Genomic DNA, 19939 nt, shown 5'->3' on the forward strand with positions numbered 1-19939 from the left:
ACTCGCATCTCACCTCAGGAATTCATCTCCTTTGCCCCTGTTTGGACCAAAGCTGGAATAAAGTCGGGAGCTGTATCACTTGGTGGAAGCCGAACTGAGCATTGGTGAGCAGACTATTAATCAGTAAGTTCCACTTGATAGCACTGTTGACGACACCTTCCAAAATATTGCTGATCATTGACAGCAGGCTGATGGGGTGGTAATTGACTGGATTGGATTTGTCCTGGCTTTGAGGACAGGAAATGCATGGGCAATTTTTGATGCCTTCAGTTCTAGTTCCACATCTTGTATACATCTCCAGGAGTCTTGATGGAGAAACCAAAGACAAGATTTCTCATGAGTAGGAAAGATCTTTTCTAGTCTGAAGAAGTAGCCTGCTTGAAAATGCTCCTTAATTTTGATATTTAAATATATAAACTATTTCAATAAAATACTTCACTTGGTAGGTAAATTGGCCATTATAAATTGCCCCTAGTATAGGTAGGTGGTAGGGGAATTGTGGGGATGTGGTAGGAATATGGGATTAATGTAGGATTAGAATAAATGTTGATGGTCGGCACAGACTCAGTGGGCCGAAGGGCTTGTTTCAGTGCTGTATCAATAAATATTAATATAAATTTTCAATCTTGTTTGGTAAATGCTAGTGTTGTAGATGTATTGGAACTTGGCTAGAGGCATGGCTAGTTATGGAGGACAAGTCTTCAGCACTACAGCCAGGATGTTGTCAGGGCCATAGCCTTTGCTGTATCCAATGTGCTCAGCCATTTCTTGATATCCCATGGAGTGAATCGAATTGGAGGAAGACTGACTTCTGAGATGGTTGAGACCTCAGGCAGAGGCCGAGATGGATCATCCACACAGCATTTCTGGCTGAAGATGGTTGCAAATGCTTCAGGCCTTGTCTTTTGCATTGATGTGCTGGGCACCACCACCTTTGAGAATGGGGATGGTCATGGAGCCTCCTCCTCCTATTATGTGTTTAATTGTTCACCACCATTCACGACTGGATGTTGCAGGACTTTCAGTTCTTTGATTTAATTTAATGGTTGTAGGATCTCTTAGCTCTGGCTGGCACTTCATTTTTAGGTATACTTGATGCTGCTCCTGGAATGTTCTTTTACACTCTTCATTAAACCAGGATTGGTCCCCTGACTTGATGGTAATGGTAGAGTAAAGGATATGCTGGGCCTTACAGTTACAGATTGTGGTAGAATATAATTCAGCTGTTTCTGATGGCCATAGCACCTCATGGATGCCCAGTTTTGATCTGATAGATCTGTTCTAAATCTATTCCATTTCGCATGATGATAGCGCCACACACACGATGGGAAGTGTGAAGATGGAACTTCGTCTCTGCAAGGACTATGTGATGGTCACTCCTACCAATACTGCCATAAATAGATGCATCTGCAATGGGTAGATCGGTGAGGATGAGGTCAAGTAGGTGTTTCCTTTGGATTGGTTCTCTCACCACATGCAGCAAGCTCAGTCTGGCAGCTATGTCCTTCATAATATACTTGCTTGCCCTGCACTATGAACAAAGAACAAAGAACAGTACAGCACAGGAACAGGCCATTCGGCCCTCCAAGCCTGCGCCGATCTTGATGCCTGCCGAAACTAAAACCTTCTGCACTTCCGGGGCCCATATCCCTCTATTCCCTTCCTATTCATATATTTGTCAAGATGTCTCTTAAACGTTGCTATCGTATCTGCTTCCACCACCTCCCCTGGCAGCAAGTTCCAGGCACTCACCACCCTCTGTGTAAAAAGCTTGCCTTGCACATCCCCTCTAAACTTTGCCCCTCGCACCTTAAACCTATGTCCCCTAGTAACTGACTCTTCCACCCTGGGAAAAAGCTTCTGACTATCCACTCTGTCCATGCTGCTCATAACTTTGTAAACCTCTATCATGTCGCCCCTCCACCTCCGTCGTTCCAGTGAAAACAATCCGAGTTTTTCCAACTTCTCCTCATAGCTAATGCCCTCCAGACCAGACAACATCCTGGTAAACCTCCTCTGTACCCTCTCCAAAGCCTCCACGTCCTTCTGGTGGTGTGGCGACCAGAACTGCACGCAATATTCTAAGTGTGGCCTAACTAAGGTTCTGTACAGCTGCAACATGACTTGCTAATTTTGATACACTATGCCCCGACCGATGAAGACAAGCATGCCGTATGCCTTCTTGACTACCTTATCCACCTCCGTTGCCACTTTCAGTGACCTGTGGACCTGTACGCCCAGATCTCTCTGTCTGTCAATACTCCTAAGGGTTCTGCCATTTACTGTATACCTCCCACCTGCATTATAGCTTCCAAAATGCATTACCTCACATTTGTCCGGATTAAACTCCATCTGCTATTTCTCTGCCCAAGTCTCCAACCGATCTATATCCTGCTGTATCCTCTGACAATCCTCATCATTATCCGCAACTCCACCAACCTTTGTGTCGTCCGCAAACTTACTAATCAGACCAGCTACATTTTCCTCCAAATCATTTATATATACTACAAACAGCAAAGGTCCCAGCACTGATCCCTGCGGAACACCACTAGTCACATCTCTCCATTCAGAAAAACACCCATCCACTGTTACCCTCTGTCTTCTGTGACTGAGCCAGTTCTGTATCCATCTTGCCAGCTCACCTCTGATCCCGTGTGACTTCACCTTTTGCACCAGTCTGCCATGCGGGACCTTGTCAAAGGCTTTACTAAAGTCCATATAGACAACATCCACCGCCCTTCCCTCATCAATCATCTTCGTCACTTCCTCAAAAAACTCAATCAAATTAGTAAGGCACGACCTCCCCTTCACAAAACCATGCTGTCTCTCACTAATAAGTTCGTTTGTTTCCAAATGGGAGTAAATCCTGTCCCGAAGAATCCTCTCTAATACAACAACAATCCTCTCTAATAGTTTCCCTACCACTGACGTAAGGCTCACCGGCCTATAATTTCCTGGATTATCCTTACCACCCTTCTTAAACAAAGGAACAACACTGGCTATTCTCCAGTCCTCTGGGACCTCACCTGTAGCCAATGAGGATGCAAAGAATACTGTCAAGGCCCCAGCAATTTCTTCCCTTGCCTCCCTCAGTATTCTAGGGTAGATCCCATCAGGCCCTGGGGACTTATCTACCTTAATGCTTTAATGGTCTGAAAATGTTCTGGAGCTAACCTTAATGCCCTTAGCTCCAACTGATCAGTGTACTAGTTCAATCGTGGGAGGGTCTCCCCATCAAGTCAAATTCACATCTGTTACCATCATCAATTTATGGGGGAGACTATTGCGAAATTATCTCCTGTTGTACATTGTCTATCTATGACTACCATGTGAGGTCTAAATGAGAGGATGTTCCAGTGCATGATGCCCAAGGAATACGGATAGCGCTACAAAAAGTTTGCAACTGATCTGGGATTTGCACTTAGAAGAGACGTTACTTTACACAGGCAGTGAGTAATAACTGTTCCAAGGTTCATAAACCAGTCCTCCAAAAAGATCTATTCCAGGTAAAAATTCCTTGTAATAGCTGTAACTGGATTTTCTACGGCAGAAATCATAGAATGGTTACAGCACAGAAGGAGGACATTCGACCTGTCGTGTCTGTGCTGGCTCTCTGAAGCTGCAATTCACCCAAAGCCACTCCCTGCCTTCTCCCCGTAGCTCTGCACATTCTTCCTTTTCAGATAATAAACCAATTCCCTCTTGAATGCCTCGATTGAACCTGCCTCCACCACATTATCAGGTAGTGCATTCCAGATCCTAACCACTCGCTGCTCGAACTCAAAAAAGTTTTTCCTCATGTCGCCATTGTTTCTCTTGCCAATTAACTTACATCTGTGCCCTCTGGTTCTCGATCCTTCCACCAATGGGAACAGTTTCTCCCTATCTACTCTGTCCAGCCCCCTCATGATTTTGAATACCTCTATCAAATCTACTCTTGACATTCTCTTCTCCAGGGAACAGTCACAACTTCTCCAATCTATGTAATTGAAGCTCCTCAACCCTGTAACCATGCTCATGAATCTTTTTAGCACCCTTTCTAACACTTTCATATCCTTCCTAAAATGTGGTGCCCAGAACTGGACGTAATACTTCAGTTGAGGCCAAACCAGTGTTTTATACAAGTTTAACATAACTTCCTTACTTTTGTACTCTATGCCCCTATTGATAAGGCTTAGGATGCTGTATGGTTTAGTAACCGCACTCTCAGCTTGTTCTGCCACCTTCAATGATTAATGCACATATACACCCAGGTCCCTCTGCTCCTGCACCCCTTTTAGGTTTGTACTCTTTATATTGTATCTCCGCATTCTTCTTATCAAAATGAATCAATTCACCCTTCTGGGCGTTAAATTTCATCTGCCACTTGTCCACCCATTCCACCAACCTGCCTATATCCTTTTGAAGTTCTACACTAACTTCCTCACAGTTCACAATAGTTCAAAGTTTTGTATCGTCAGCAAATTTTGAAATTGTGCCCTGTACACCAAGGTCTAGGTCATTATCAGGAAGAGCTGGTGTCCTAATACCAAACCCTGGGGAACTCCACTATAAGCCTTCATCCAGTCTGAAAAACCACCATTAACCACTACTCTCTGTCTCCTGTCACTCAGCCAATTTTGCATCCATGTTGCTACTGTCCCTTTTATTCCATGGGCTATACTCAACCATGTCAGTTGCTAAAACCATACACTAAGGGGGAGAATTTTGTTCACATAATGCCCTGGTTGACCGGGTCCTTGACCGTGTCCATTCCATCCCCAGCACTTCTGCTCTCACCCCTTTCCAGAACCACCACAGGGTTCCCCTTGTCCTCGCCTATCACCCCACCAGCCTTCACATTCAATGGATCATCCTCCACTATTCTGCCACCTCCAGTGCAATGCCACCACCAAACACATCTTCCCCTCCCCTTTCATCCTTCTGAAGAGACCGTTCACTGGTTCACTCCTCAATTACATCTTTCCATGAAAGCAACGTCTAGCCTTTTATCTCTACCCTTCTCACTGTCCAAGGCCCCAAACACTCCTTCTAGGTAAAACAGAAATTTACTTCTTTCAATTTAGTATACTGTATTTTCTGCTCACGATGCTGTTTTCTCTAACTGAGGAGACCAAACAAAGGTTGCTTGCAGAACACTTCCTTTCAGTCTCAATCATGAATCCGAGCTTTTGATAGCCTGCCATTTTAAATCTCTGCTCACACCCACTCTGACTTTTCTGTTCTCTGCTTCCTACACTGTTCCAATGAAGCTCAATGTACAGCACCTCATCTTGCGATTAGGCACGATACAGTCTTTTGGAATCAACATTAAATTCAAAAATTTCGGATCATAATCATTTAATCTCTCCTGCCTTCCACCCTATCCTAGACATTCCCTTTTGCTCTTTCCTCTCCTTCCCTCTCCCTTTTTCCTGCCTTGCTTAAAAACTGCTACATCTCTAAGTACTCCCAGTCCTGACAAAGGGTCACTGACCTGAAATGTTACAGGTGAGATTTTAACACATTCCCTTATACAGAGGGCTGAATTTTAATAGCTCGCCACCGATAGCTTCCAGATCAGCGTGGCGCACGCTTGAGAAGTGCGGCGTGGAGCTGCGGTGATATTTCGCACGGCGGCACATTAACATGGAAGGGGCAGAACGCCCACCCGACAACGGCGTCTGGCACCACTGTTCAGGCACCATTTTTAAACGGCGTCAAGCCCTTACAAAAAATTTTCACAATCAAAAAACGAAGAAAGGCCCTCTTCCACCTTCCCCCCACCCGCCCAATGACCTAACAAGTTTCAATTTTCCTCTCCCCCGCGAAAACACTGTTTTGCCGGTCCCGACCTTTCACCCCCAAACGTACAGATCTTTGCCCCTCAACCCCCTTCTCACCATCCCCTCCGCCAACTGAAATAGTTTTCCCTGCATCCCCCCCCCGCACCCGCCCTGAAAACTTCACTCCTCCCCTCTCCCCACCCAGTGTCCCGCCTCGGATCTCCGAAAGGAGATCTGAAGGCACGTGACTTTCAGCCGGAGTATCGATGTGGGACAGCCGTTGTGGAAAGGTAGGTTATTAATCCTTTATTATCATTTATTTAAATATGTGAATAAGGTTTTTTTCACTTAGTGGCGGGGTGGGGGGTGGTGGTGGGGCTGCCCCGAGGCCTCGCCACCGCCGGTAAAATGGGGCAGAGCCTTCCTGACGTCGAGGCCCGAGGCCGGCCTCTCCCGTAAGTATTTTCCGGGCGCCCCCCCACCGTGACCCCAACGTCGGGGGGCTTATAAAATTCAGCCCAGAGTTAAAAATCGGGCCTGTTAACTTTCTTTCAGATGTTGCCAAACCTGCTAAGTATTTCCAGCATTTTCTGTTTTTATTTCAGATTTCCAGCATCCACACTACTTTGCTTAGCATTTTAGAGTTTGATGTTGGCAGTAAGCATGTATTACCTCAATCCTTTGTTACCATAATGGGGAAAGATGCAATCATGAGAAGTTCCCTGAGAATTAAGTTTGGTAACCTGAAATGATAATCCTCTCTTCCTTTTTTCAGAAGCTGACAAAGCTGTTAAGTGTTACTAGCATTTTCTACCTTTATTCTCCTGACCTTGTCCTATCTACACCTTCTCTTTTGTTATCTCTTGCCCCAGCCCCGCTTTACTTGCTTAAAACCTATTACATTTCTAGCCTCTGCCAGTTCTGATGAAGGGTCACTGCCTTGAAACGTTACTCTGCTTCTCTCTCCACAGATGCCGCCAGACCTGCTGAGTATTTCCAGCATTTATTGTTTTTATTTCAGTTTTCCAGCATCTGCAGTATTTTGCTTTTACTAAAAATATAAAGGTTGATTATAGAACCATAGAATGGTTACAGCACATGAGGCCCTGACAACTAGCAGGTAAATTTGAACAGCCTGGTGTTAAGAGGAGCTTTTAGTAGACACAGCAGAAAGTTTTGGAAAAGGAACAAACAGGAAAAATGTTCCTTGACTGGATGAGATAATTGTGATCATCAGTATTTTAATCTATTAAGAAACATAGGTGAAGGATTAGAACCAAGGATGCAAATCATCACCATGGTAGAAAAGAGTTAGTGAGAGAATGAGATTAATTAATAATTGGTAGCTTAATGATTCCAAGACTAAGCTTTAAAAGCCTGTCATTGTAAATATGCCATTAACAAATACATCCTTCTGTATTTTGTATATTTTCTTCTAATGTTAAATTGACATTTAAGGCGTAGCACAATATGCATGATGTTTTGGAGGCAGCATTATACTTCTCCAGGGCTCACCTGGAACACTGAGCACTGCAGCAACCTTTGTTCCAGCTGCTTCACAAGTATACGTCCCACTATCCGCAGGGGTGACATCACAGATTTTCAGTTTTGCTACATTCCAGTCCTGATCAATAATCACGTGATGACCATCAGCCTGAACCTCTTTGTCATTTCTTCTCCACACAGCCTTGACTGGTCTGGAGTACTGACAGATAAACTCTGCTGTGCCATGTTCCTCTCTAGTAATATCTTCCATTTCGCTTACTACCTCAACCGTTGGATCTGTCAATCAATATGCCACAGGTGATTTATTAGTAGCACTGAAAGAAAGCCCAATATTTGAAAGTTAATTTGTCCTTATTTTAACATACTGCAATGTGGGATCAAGTGGCTGTCATAACCAATATTAAAGTTTTCGATCATTTCCGGTCCAATGATGAGGATTCACATCACAATGCTGGAGTTGAAAGTATCATCTGTAGTATTTAACAATTTTTGTAAACTTAGCAATAAAATCACAATTAGCACAGATGAGATAGCTTTAATCCCAAATCTTTGGAGAATATATTTGTTGTACTGTATGTTATGAGTTCTATATATTAAAATCTACCTGGATTTTGATTGAGAACCAGCAAAACACATCTGATGAAATTTTGTACATTATTCAAAGCTGGAATTTAAAATCAGCCTCTCTGCTTAGTCCATTATAATGATCTACTTCACAAAAACTCAGGAATTGTTGGAAACAGGAAAAGGCCATGGCATCCAACAAGCCGTGGACCACTTTTTTGACTGATCTCAATCTTAATTTGTCACCTTCTTATCAAGAAGCATTTTCAACTGCCTGCTTTAATGCAATTCTCTGGTAATTTATTTCTCAAATCTTTGTTTAGAAGGATCTCCTCACTTCTACTTTTGCTTTCCAACTTTCTAATTTTTAACTTCTTAACCATTTTATGAATCCTCTATTATACAATATACACTTATGGGAAAAATAGCACTTTTCAATTTTAGCATACAAAGATGCTAGCAAGTCCATTAAAGAATACCTCTGGCTGTTACTTTAACAAAGGGATTGAAGTATTTAAAACCTATTCAATTTCAAGATTAATTTTGCTCTGTAAACCTCTGAGTAAAGTCAGATTTAGATAGGTTAAAACTTGCTTTCTTCAGCAATTATGAAGTTGCCATTTGTACCCACTCAATTCCACTGTAATCAACTTTAAAAAGGTTAATTCAGCACTTAAGCTGTATAAATCAAATGTTTACTCATGTAACTCTGATGAGCGCAACTGGTCAACAGCAAACTCAAAAAGCCCATTTAGCAGACTAGATCCTGAATATGCTAGTTACCACCGTAATGGACTGATATGACCAGACTTTCAATAGAAAGGATGGCCTCCAACAATACAAAGGAAGCAATGTAAGTGTGACTGGAAGCTACGAACAGTTAATATATTGTCAACCAATCTCAAGACCTGGCAGGTGATCCAAAAGAGGTTATACAACTTAAAAAGGCCACAAAGTTTGGGAATGATTATTGCTTTAAAGTAGTTTCATGGGTCATTTAACAGATGGAAGGAAAGTTAGAGGTTTATTTAAACAAATGCCCTGCATACTGCAAAATATTAGCAAGGATGCAGCAAGAAAGATACAAAGACAATAGCAGGTTTATGCCATCATGGAAAAGAATGCATTGCAGGAAGGAATTTCTACAGGCCTTTGCCTTCCATCCTTAGAAGCCTGTGGAAAACAAAGAATGAGAAAAAGAACTAAAACAATAATTTAAATAGCACCTCATTGCATCCTCAGTACGTTCCAAAATTCATCAGATCCAATCAAATGCTTTTCAAGTTTAATTAGTGTTGGTATGCCAGTAAATGTGGTAAACAATCTGCACACAGCAAGATCTCACAGACAGCAAATGATCGACCAGTTGGTCTGTTTTTAGAAGATGGCATGAGAGAAATGTTAGCAATGATGCTTGGAGAACTCTAATCTGAATATTGCAATGGATCTATCACGTTCACCTGACTAAGCAGATAAGGCCTTGGTTTAACATCTGATCTGAATGTCAATCTGAATTTGACAATAGAATACACACTCAGTACTGATCTTTAGCTACAGTGTAAACTATACTGTGTGATATTAGGTTAACAACAGTTAATGCAAAATATAAACTTACCTGGGCCTCCTGTGACCATGATTCTGCTTGTCTGAAACTGTGCAGCCCATAGTTGGCTTGAGCGCCCCTACTACCCCCATACTGTTCATCTGTACCAAGGATGCATTTTATCCTTTATTAAGATAAATGTCCTTTAGTTAATATTTGTAAATTATGATTCCTTTCTCTGTATTCCACCACCAGAGACAATAGTTTCTCTGTATCTATTTTATCCAATCTCTTTATCAATTTAAATACCTCAATTAGATCACTCTCAATCGTCTAAATTCAAGGGATTACAAACCAAGTTGTCTTCATAATTTAATCCTTTAAACCCTGCTATCATTCTGGTGAATCTGTGCTGTCCCCCTTCCAAAGCTGAGGCTCATTACCCAAAACTGAATGCAGTATTCCAGTTGGTATCTGACCTCTACAGAAATGTAACCATTTAGCTGCACCTCACCTCTGGAACCGACTAATTGGTACTGTGTCTATTTAGAATGTTTGAAAAATTCGATCGTGGGATGTGAACATTGCTGGCAAGGCTGGAATTTGTTGCCCATCCCTAAATGCCCTTGAGAAGGTGGTGGTGAGCCACCTTCTTCAACCATTGCTGTCCATCTGGTGTAGGTACACCCACAGTGCTGTTTGGAAGGGTTTTTGACTCAGCAACAGCTCCCTCCCAATACTGTCTCTCTCTCCCTAACCTTTCTCTCAAGCCTGATTTCCTTCCTTCCCCTTGCCGTGGCAAGCTCTAAAAACCTGAGCTTGTCTGCTTCAGATCAGCCCATGAGAAATCACTAGCCACTTACATGTATGCTACTACTCTGCAGTCACACATCATAGTATGATTCACCTATCCACCAGCTTTTCAATTCCAGGTTTTTGACTCAGCAACAGTGAAGGAATGGCAATATAGTTCTAAGTCAGGATGGTGTGTGGCTTGCAGCGGAACTTGCAAAATAAAAGTACACAGTGGCACTACTATAAGGGTGTTTGGTACTCATGACACATTAATAGCAAACTGAACTGCACTACTGCTGAATCTGAGGCAAACAAGGAAAGCGAAATGATATGACATTTAAGCCTGAATGATGACTGAGAGCAAGCAAGCTTAACTGGTTAATCTGGTGCAAGTATGCAGATATAATAAAATTTTATGATCTGCACCAGATGTAAAATACGCTTTTAAAGTGATTTGTTAAGTTGCTGTTTAATACAGTGTACAATACAACAAAGTTTGCTTTGTTTACTTTGTGACATCTTTAATGTCTTAACATATTAGAGGACTATTTTTGAAATCACTGCAGCAAGATATTACTTTCCACTTTACCATTAACTGGTATCACCAAAATAACAGATAATAACTTGTCCTCCTGCATTATAAAACTACTTTGAATGAATTTAATGCTAAATAAAATTTACAATTTCATCAATAGCCCCTCCACTGGTACTGTTACAAAAGGTTTATTTGTGTGCAATCTCATTTTAAAAAAACTGCACGTATTTATTGTCCATAAAACCTCATGACCCCCACAGTGGATGGAAGAGGGTCAAGGGGTAAAAAAAAGAAAAACAAGTATCGCAAGAATGTTCCCCCAGCCTTGGAAAGAAACCTTTGGCCTGATCACAGCTTCTCTCTTCCCCCTCCATGAAAGCAGACCTCCCCTCTCCCCTGCACCAATGTCCTCTCCATGCCGCTATTGCAGCCAAACTCTCCCACAAACATCAATCTCTGGTCTTCCCTCTCCTGCGATGGTCTCCCCATCCACCTCTCCAAGGTCTGATCTCCAGCCTTGCTCCCTCCCAATACTGTCTCTCCCTCCCTAACCTTTCTCTCAAGCCTGATTTCCTTCCTTCCCCTTGCCGTGGCAAGCTCTAAAAACCTGAGCTTGTCTGCTTCAGATCAGCCCATGAGAATATCAATTATAAGCCCACTGACTCCCACAGCTACCTCGACTACACTTCTTCACACCCTACCTCCTGTAAGGACTCCATTCCATTCTCCCAGTTTCTCCATCTCCGACGCATCTGCTCTGATGATGCTACCTTCCACGACGGTGCTTCTGATATGACCTCCTTTTTCCTCAACCGAGGATTTCCCCCCACTGTGGTTGACAGGGCCCTCAACCGTGTCCGACCCATTCCCCGCACCTCTACCCTCACCCCTTCCCCTCCCTCCCAGAACCGTGACAGGGTTCCCCTTGTCCTCACTTTTCATCCCACCAGCCTCCATATCCAAAGGATCATCCTCCGCCATTTTCGCCACCTCCAGCGTGATGCCACTACCAGTCGCATCTTCCCCTCCCTTCCCCTGTCAGCATTCCGAAGGGATCGTTCCCTCCGCGACACCCTGGTCCACTCCTCCATTACCCCCACCACCTCGTCCCCGTCCCAGGGCACCTTCCCTTGCAATCGCAGGAGGTGTAATACCTGCCCATTTACCTCCTCTCTCCTCACTATCCCAGGCCCCAAACACTCCTTTCAGGTGAAGCAGCGATTTACTTGTACTTCTTTCAATGTAGTATACTGTATTCGCTGCTCACAGTGTGGTCTCCTCTACATTGGGGAGACCAAGCGCAGACTGGGTGATCGCTTTGCGGAACATCTCCGCTCAGTCCGCAAGCAGGACCCTGAGCTTCCGGTTGCTTGCCATTTCAACACTCCCCCCTGCTCTCATGCTCACATCTCTGTCCTGGGATTGCTGCAGTGTTCCAGTGAACATCAACGCAAGCTCGAGGAACAGCATCTCATCTACCGATTAGGCACACTACAGCCTGCAGGACTGAACATTGAGTTCAATAATTTCAGAGCATGACAGCCCCCCATTTTACTTTCATTTTTAGTTATTTTTTGTTCCTTTTTTTTTACATTCCTTTTTACATTTTTTACAATCTTTTTTTGCATTTATTTCATTTCATCTTAGTTTGTTCAGTTTGCTTACCCACTGTTGTTTTCATGTTGTTTTTCTTCAGGTTTGCACTTGCTGCTGTTCAATATTCAGTGTATTCATACCTAATCTGTACTAATGCTTTGTCTTTCAACACACCATTAACATATTGTTTGCCTTTGCTCCGTGCCCTTTTGGTCAGCTATGTGGCCTGGTCCAATCTGCACCTTCTCCTTTGTTATCTCTTGCCCCACCCCCACCTCACTTGTTTATAATCTGTGACTTTTCTAATATTTGTCAGTTCCGAAGAAGGGTCACTGACCCGAAACGTTAACTCTGCTTCTCTTTCCACAGATGCTGCCAGACCTGCTGAGTGATTCCAGCATTTCTTGTTTTTGTTTCAGATTTCCAGCATCTGCAGTATTTTGCTTTTATTTATATGAGAAATCATTAGCCACTTACATGTATGCGACTACTCTGCAGTCACATATCATAGTATGATTCACCTATCCACCAGCTTTTCAATTCCAAAAAAAGATCCATACCACCGCTTACAACCTGAGTTGCAAAGAAGCTCAGTGAAACCAACAACATTTACAGAAAAATGGTTAAACGGCCTTTGTCTCAAGAAATACCTTTAACTAATAATTTTGCTGAAGAAATAAGCGTGCCAGCTTTAAATGTCACTGTTCCCGAGTCATCAGTTCCCAGGCTCTGTAACGTCAAGGTGTGGATATTTCCATCTCGAACAGATATCTCATTCAGATCATTCTTCTGTAGGGGTGAACCATCCAACCACCATTGAACATTCTCCACATCCTTGTATGAAAGCTCACAACTAAATGTGGCGGATTCACCAGCAAAGACATCAGTGTTCTTTAAACCAGAAACTACTTTTACTTCACATTCTGGAAAATAAAACAAAAAGTCTTATAATTAAACCTTTATCAGTAATTTTCCGTTCAATTGCATCTAATAAACAGTTAAAACATGTACATATAGTCACTGTATATAGCAACGTGGTTTATTCTTAACTGTCCGCTGAAATGGCCTGGCAAGCCATTCAGTTGTCAAGGGCAATTAGGGATGGACAACAAATGCTGGCCTTGCCAGCAACACCCACATCCCATAAAAGAATAAAAAAACTCAAGGCTCTTAAGCATTAAATGCAAAGCCTATTTAACAATCCAGTATGTGAGCAATGAAATGTTTAGTAAGCATCTTCCCTTACAAAAGTTTACTACAGGATAAAATAGTCAAAATTGTAAAAATAGCTTGGTAAGATCATAAAGGGGAGCTATTTTACATTTTATCTATAGAATTATATATAGGATTCAGTACGATCCATGGATCAACATAAATTCCGATAAAATCTTAGTAAGATTTCCAGAATTGAAGAACTTCTAAATTTAGATTTGATAAGGCTGTTGAACATTATGGCTATGAACTATTTTACAAATTTTCTGACTATGTTAACTGTATATTCCTAGCATACAAAATCAACTCGTCCCTCATTAATTATTAAAGCTGTATTGTGATATACATGCAGCGGAATTTGCTTTTCACCATCATTGCTTATATTATTGAGTATATGGATCAAATCCCATTAGCCATTCCACTCAGCAAAGCTTTCTTCCCCAATTCACTACACTAATCAATAAAGAATATTTGTGCTACTTAATGTGTGCCTAGAATAAAAAAGAATGCCTACAAGTTAAATTCAAATGTAATGGTATTGCCTACCCTCACTAGCACTTAAAACACTGAGACAGACAATCCTGTTATATTTGAAACAAATTTTTAGGCATTCTTTTAATATTCTTTCAGTGGCCTTTAATAGAACAAACGTCATCTGTTCTAAGGGAAAGCTTTTTGACTACTGTAGAAGTTTTAGTAGAACATCAAGGATTTAAGCAGTTGATCAGTAAACAGCTGCTCTGCTCAAATTCATCATCTAAAAAGCTTTCCCATCTTTGCAGTACATTTTTAAGAATAGTTGAATTATCACCTCTAACAGTTAAGGAAGCTGTTGTTTGTAGATTTCCAGAATAACAAGTATATTTGCCGGCATCTCCTCGTTTCACATTGTGGATTAACAACTCAACAATAGCACCATTTTGCTTCATTTCGTACTTGTCGCTTGGTTGAAGCACGACAAGTCTCTTTCTCCATTCCACATGAGCATCGGGCTTGGAAAGTTCACAGCGCAGTGTGACTGTGTGACCTTCTTCAGCTTCCACATTCTGAAGCTCTTGTTTGAAATAGGCAGGTAAAGCTGAGGTTTACATAAATAAAAAAATGTGAGTTTTTGAAGAATGAATATACTAACCATTATTGACTTATTAGTATTCTTGTTATAGTTAAATCAGACCTGGACAGCTTCAACCATTCAATTATTATATTCATTTCTTTTTGCACTCATTCCCAGCATCAGAACAGTTTTCACATGCACAATAACACCTTAACACTTTAAATTTCCACTTCACGGAAAGCTGTTGCTAGCTTTTCTGGGTGACTGTTACGAACGGTGAGAAAGGTGTCTAGGGGTCCCTTTTAGCCTTCACCTGGTCTTATTGTAACAGGGTTTATGTTTTAAACACACTGTGTTTTGAGCTCCCCCTTGGTGAATCCTTGTTCACCGCTTTCCAATTATCAGGCAAAGAAATGAGCACAAACAGGCCTTCTTAGGTTTCAAGAAAAGTGAAATTTATTAAAACTTAAACTTAATCTCTAATTCGATTAACGCCAATGGATGCACATCACACCCCACGCTAGCAGGCATACGCAATATGTACATGCAAATAGAGACAGAAAAGAGAAGAAAAAATATAGAGAGGCTTGAGGCAATACCAAAAGAGTTTCTTGTTACTGTGCTTCAAGTTCACTGTAGTCGTTTTGTAGGTAGTCTTGCTTTTCGTTGAGGCCCAGTATTCTTCTTAAACCATGTTCTCTGTAGGAGACTTTTCTCTCTTGGGGTTCATATGTCTTCAATGGGTCTTCAGTTCCATGGGAAAGAGATGGGAGCAGACAGGAGAGAGATGTTCTAAGTCCAGGAGCAAAGAGCTTTCTGAGTTTTAAAACTCTGTTGCAAGTTCAAATTCAAAAAACTCCAACCGTCAGTTAGCCATGTGACTAAACTGGTCTGACCAGGTCTTCTGTGTATTGGGGAAGCAGTGACTGGTTCCTTTGTTCCAACACTGTCTGCTAGTATGCAAAAAGCTTTTTTCGGCGAGGGGCCTGGCAATTCCTTGTGATAGGCCCTCTTTTCTTCCCAGCAACAATTTTAAGTTTCAATGTTTATGTGGCGAAATAATGTGTGCCTCATTCTTGGCAGCTGGGGGCCTGCATGACAGTGACTGTCTTTCGCAAGTCAAAATTCCTTCAGGTCAACATTATAGAGTCATAGAGAGATACAGCACTGGAACAGGCCCTTTGGCCCACCGAGTCTGTGCCGACCATCAACCACCCATTTATACTAATCCTACATTAATCCCATGTTCCCTACCACATCCCCACTTTCCTCCTACCACCTACCTACACTAGGGGCAATTTACAATGGCCAATTTACGTATCAACCTGCAAGTCTTTGGCTGGGGGAGGAAACCAGAGCACCCGGCGGAAACCCACGCAATCATAGGGAGAATTTGCAAACTCCACATAGGCAGTACCCAGAACCGAATGTGGGTCGCTGGAGCTGTGAGGCTGCGGTGCTAACCACTGCGCCGCCCAAAACATTGGCAAAAAGCAATGCTTTTTGGCTCCTGCCAGGACGCAGGTGCCTCTACCCACATTCTAAACATTGTGACCAACTTCTCAGACCAACTCAAGCAGTGTGCAACTTCGGGACTGTACAATTCTAAGCTGAGCCTTTTGTTTCACACGTGGTCTGTTGCCAAGTTTGCATATTCTACCTCTGAAACACTGCCCATTTATGTTCTTATCTCTCCCCTACTGCTTCTGAAACTCTACAGTTGACTTCATCCCAATGCACCCAGCAGGAAGGTAGGAAGGAGGCCTTTAAAATGGAGTGGTATGCCTCATTATCTTGACCATGCTGGAATCTCACTGGAGACCATTTTAATTGCTCATTGTAATTGGGTTATTGAGGTTTCCACAGGAAGCAGATGGGAGCCTCATGAATTAATGCAAAATTAAAAACCTGGGACTCTTTTATCTATTGTGAGGGCAAGAGGAACAGGAGAACTCCTCTTGTACCCCCCAAAGAAGTTGTGGCTCTCCTATCTCAGACTGCCTTCCTCCCACAATACCTTCTTAAAACCATTGCCCTATGATATACCTGCTTGCCAGTGAGCCAGGTTCTACTGGTTGCCCGTACCCTAACAAACTGACTACAAGATCCTTGTCCTCATTTTAAAATCTCTCCAAACTACTTGAAATACCTTTCTACAATAAGTCCATGCCTGTACCCCCTGACACCTAATTATTGCTCGCTCTCTAAATCTCCTTTCACCATTGAAAAGCTATTTCAGTCATTATATTCCTGCCTTCTGCAAATCTTCAACCACTTTGCCTTGCTATCTCCCTCTCTACCTTCAACCAGTGACTAAAAACCTTCTCTGGTCATGCTTTGATCTCTCCCCTCTACATTTTCCTACTTTTCTTACTCTTTGTGAGAAGTACTATCTAAAAGTAAATCTTAAAATAAAAGCAAAATACTGCAGTGCTGGAAATCTGAAATAAAAACAAGAAATGCTGGAAATACACAGCAGGTCTGGCAGCATCTGTGGAGTGGAGAGAGAAGCAGAGTTAACCTTTCAGGTAGTGACCCTTCTTCAGATTCAGTTATATTATATTATATAAAAGTAAATCTTGCTTTCTTGACTAGTAGGAGAGGGCTGGACTTTCTTCTTTGGGGTGTTAGTAATAATTTCTTTCTGGTTTTATATAAATCTCAGCGATGGTCTCTTAAAAAGTTTATGTATGAAAACTAGGTACTGACAAACTACAACAGGCGTCAGCTACCAGGTATATGAAAGAGGTCCACCCCTACAAATAATTAAAAAGCAGATCAAGCCCAAATGAAGAGAACTGACAACAGCATGAAGCTGGGAACAAATAGGAAAGATAAGCAAGTTAATTGACAGAATGTAGACATGGTAGATGGAATGATTTTGTTGTTCTTGAATGACCATGTAATTCTCAAATAAGTTTGTCCCCTTCCTACCCGCCACTTTTAGGGAAGCAGTGGTCTGCTGATCTCCAGAATCACTGGTATATTCTCTAGCATCTTCTACTCTTAAGTCAGAAATTACCAACTCAACCACAGGACCCTTTTGCCTCACTTCATATTTGTTGCTAGGTTTAATTGCTTCTGAGCTTTTCTTCCACGTTACAGACACTTCATATTCAGAAAGTTCACAATGACAAACAGCTGTACCTTCTTCCTGTGCTTGTAAGTCCTGGAGATTTTGTTTGAAAAGAATTAGAAATGCAAATAATAAGGGCTAAAATGAGCCAAACATATACAAACAAATGAAAAATCACAAGACAGGAAAAGACCTACTAGTCAATCCATCCTATCTCATACAGTTGTGATGCCTTAGGCATCACAATACATATACTTCCCGCTCCACCTGAAACCATGTAATTTCCTGAGACAGGAGAAAAAACAGATAAAAACTAGGTTAATGAGAGGAAACAAAATCTGAAAAAATTCCTCTCCAATCCTTTAGGCGATCAAAACTAGCCCAGACTGCCCTTATCCCTGATAAATGTTACAAGGTACTTAGCTGTATATGACAAATTAATCATATTAAAATGACCAACAGTGTTGGATGGCAGTCAGTTATGTGTAATTGCAACTGTGTTTCAAGAGTACCCTTGGTGAATAGTCTCCATGCCTTTTAAAGAGCATTCATTTTTAAAAAATCTTCCAAGACATAGTTCCTTTGTGATTCCCATAATTTCAGATAACAGCCACCATCCCTTGCCTTTGATAGCTCCACCTTTAGCATTGCTTTATTTACTGATACTCTTGGCATCACTATCTCACATCTCAAATAGAACTCCAATTTTTTTTCATTGATACAGTTGCCTCATAAACTGATTTCTTCTTTGGTGCCAAACATTTCCTTTCACTTCCACATCTTAGTTCTCTGTTAGAGCACAATACTGTCACAGACTGAAGGCAGAAACTATGTCAACATTCAGAATTAGGTTGGATAGGTGGATGAATGAAATGGGGTTGAAGGGGCATGAAAACAAGACAGGTAAATGTTACGTGACTATTTTCTCACATGGAAGGTAAACACTGAGATGGACTGATTGGACCAAAGAGTTTGTTTATGTATTGTAACTTCTTTTTCTGTAGTTTTTTTTGATGAACACCTGCTCCCTTTGACGCCACAAAGGAAATTCCTAGGGACTCTTCTGTCTTCAGACAAGCTGAAGATGGGCTGCTTCCAAGTGTGAAAGCTGCATCAGGATTGTATTGATGTAATAGGACCTTGACTTGCATAGATTTATGAGCCATCTGCCTCAGCAATATCCTACAGGTTCATCTTGGAAATGGTTACGATCTGTGTCGGTAAGTAATATGCTCATTTTTAAATCATCCACTGCCTGGTTGCTGCTGAGTGGGTAAGGTTAAAATCAATTCAGCCACAATCTATGACTTTTGCTGGAAAGATCACGTACATGAATGTCAAGGAAGATCAGGCTTGGTTGCAATGCCTTCTCCCTGATGGTCAAACAGTGTGCTCATACAGAGATAATTGGTACTCTGCCCATTTAACTAAGGGTTGCTGCTATTTGAACAATATCTCAGTAGAATTTAACAATTTTAGGAGATGAAAATGCAGGGATAGGTAATTGATTTAATTGATCAGTTGCATGCTTAAAAAGAACAGTCTTTGTGAAAAACTGTTGGAAAACCAGTTACAACCACTTTGTGGTGTAATATATCTACTGAAGTGCTGGTTAAGATCATTCCAGGAATGACAACTCTTCGGAGGCACAAAATTGCCAGCGAGATACCTTTAATACTTACCTGGCAAGGGAGAGACCATGACCAGTGGCCTTCGATCCTGTTCCAGGTAGGTTTTGAGTAAAATGGCTGTAATGAATTCTAGAGCTTCAGGCCAAGGAGTGCGTAACACCGTTCAGGTGGTGGTGAAGGACAATGGTGCACCTGTGGACCGTACTTTCTTCATTAAGAAAATCCTTATTGATTGCTGTGGATTCCAAGCTATAGACATCTTCTGCCTGCAGGACTTCCCCAGCAGTGGATATTTCGACATGACGTTCAAGAATGTGATGGGATGCATCAAGTTCCTGAAGGTTTTCAAGGAGAGGGGAAATCAGGCGCCACTGTCGATCCTCAGAGTGGAGCTGCTCTTCACGCTGCCATCGCAACACGACCTGGTGGTGACAATCCACCTCTACAACCCTCATATTTCTGTTGTGGATGTACTTGCCTTCCTCGCCAGGTACGCCGAGGGGGCTGGCAGCAGCACGGATGTCAAGGACCCATTTGGGATTTGGACCAGCAAGCGGCAGGTCAAGGTGAACGTGAAGGCCGATGCGAATGAAGCCATCATGCATCCTCCCTCCAGCTTCGCTATCGGGGGAAGTCGAGGCTCCTTGGTCTATGCGGGGCAG

General features: G+C 42.1%; 1 protein-coding gene across 1 annotated transcript in view; it reads right to left on the reverse strand.

The window, feature by feature from the left end:
* The window catches only part of obscnb (obscurin, cytoskeletal calmodulin and titin-interacting RhoGEF b), an 868128-nt gene that overhangs the window by 358622 nt on the left and 489567 nt on the right, over nt 1-19939 (reverse strand). The window contains exons 91-93 of the mRNA XM_068053434.1: nt 14328-14594; nt 12955-13227; nt 7281-7547 (exon numbers count right to left, since the gene is read on the reverse strand). Of these exons, the coding sequence (XP_067909535.1) occupies nt 7281-7547; nt 12955-13227; nt 14328-14594 (807 nt within the window). The remainder of the gene's footprint in view (nt 1-7280; nt 7548-12954; nt 13228-14327; nt 14595-19939) is intronic.

Source organism: Heterodontus francisci, chromosome 2 (genome assembly GCF_036365525.1).
Source record: "Heterodontus francisci isolate sHetFra1 chromosome 2, sHetFra1.hap1, whole genome shotgun sequence".
Lineage (NCBI taxonomy): Eukaryota > Metazoa > Chordata > Chondrichthyes > Heterodontiformes > Heterodontidae > Heterodontus > Heterodontus francisci.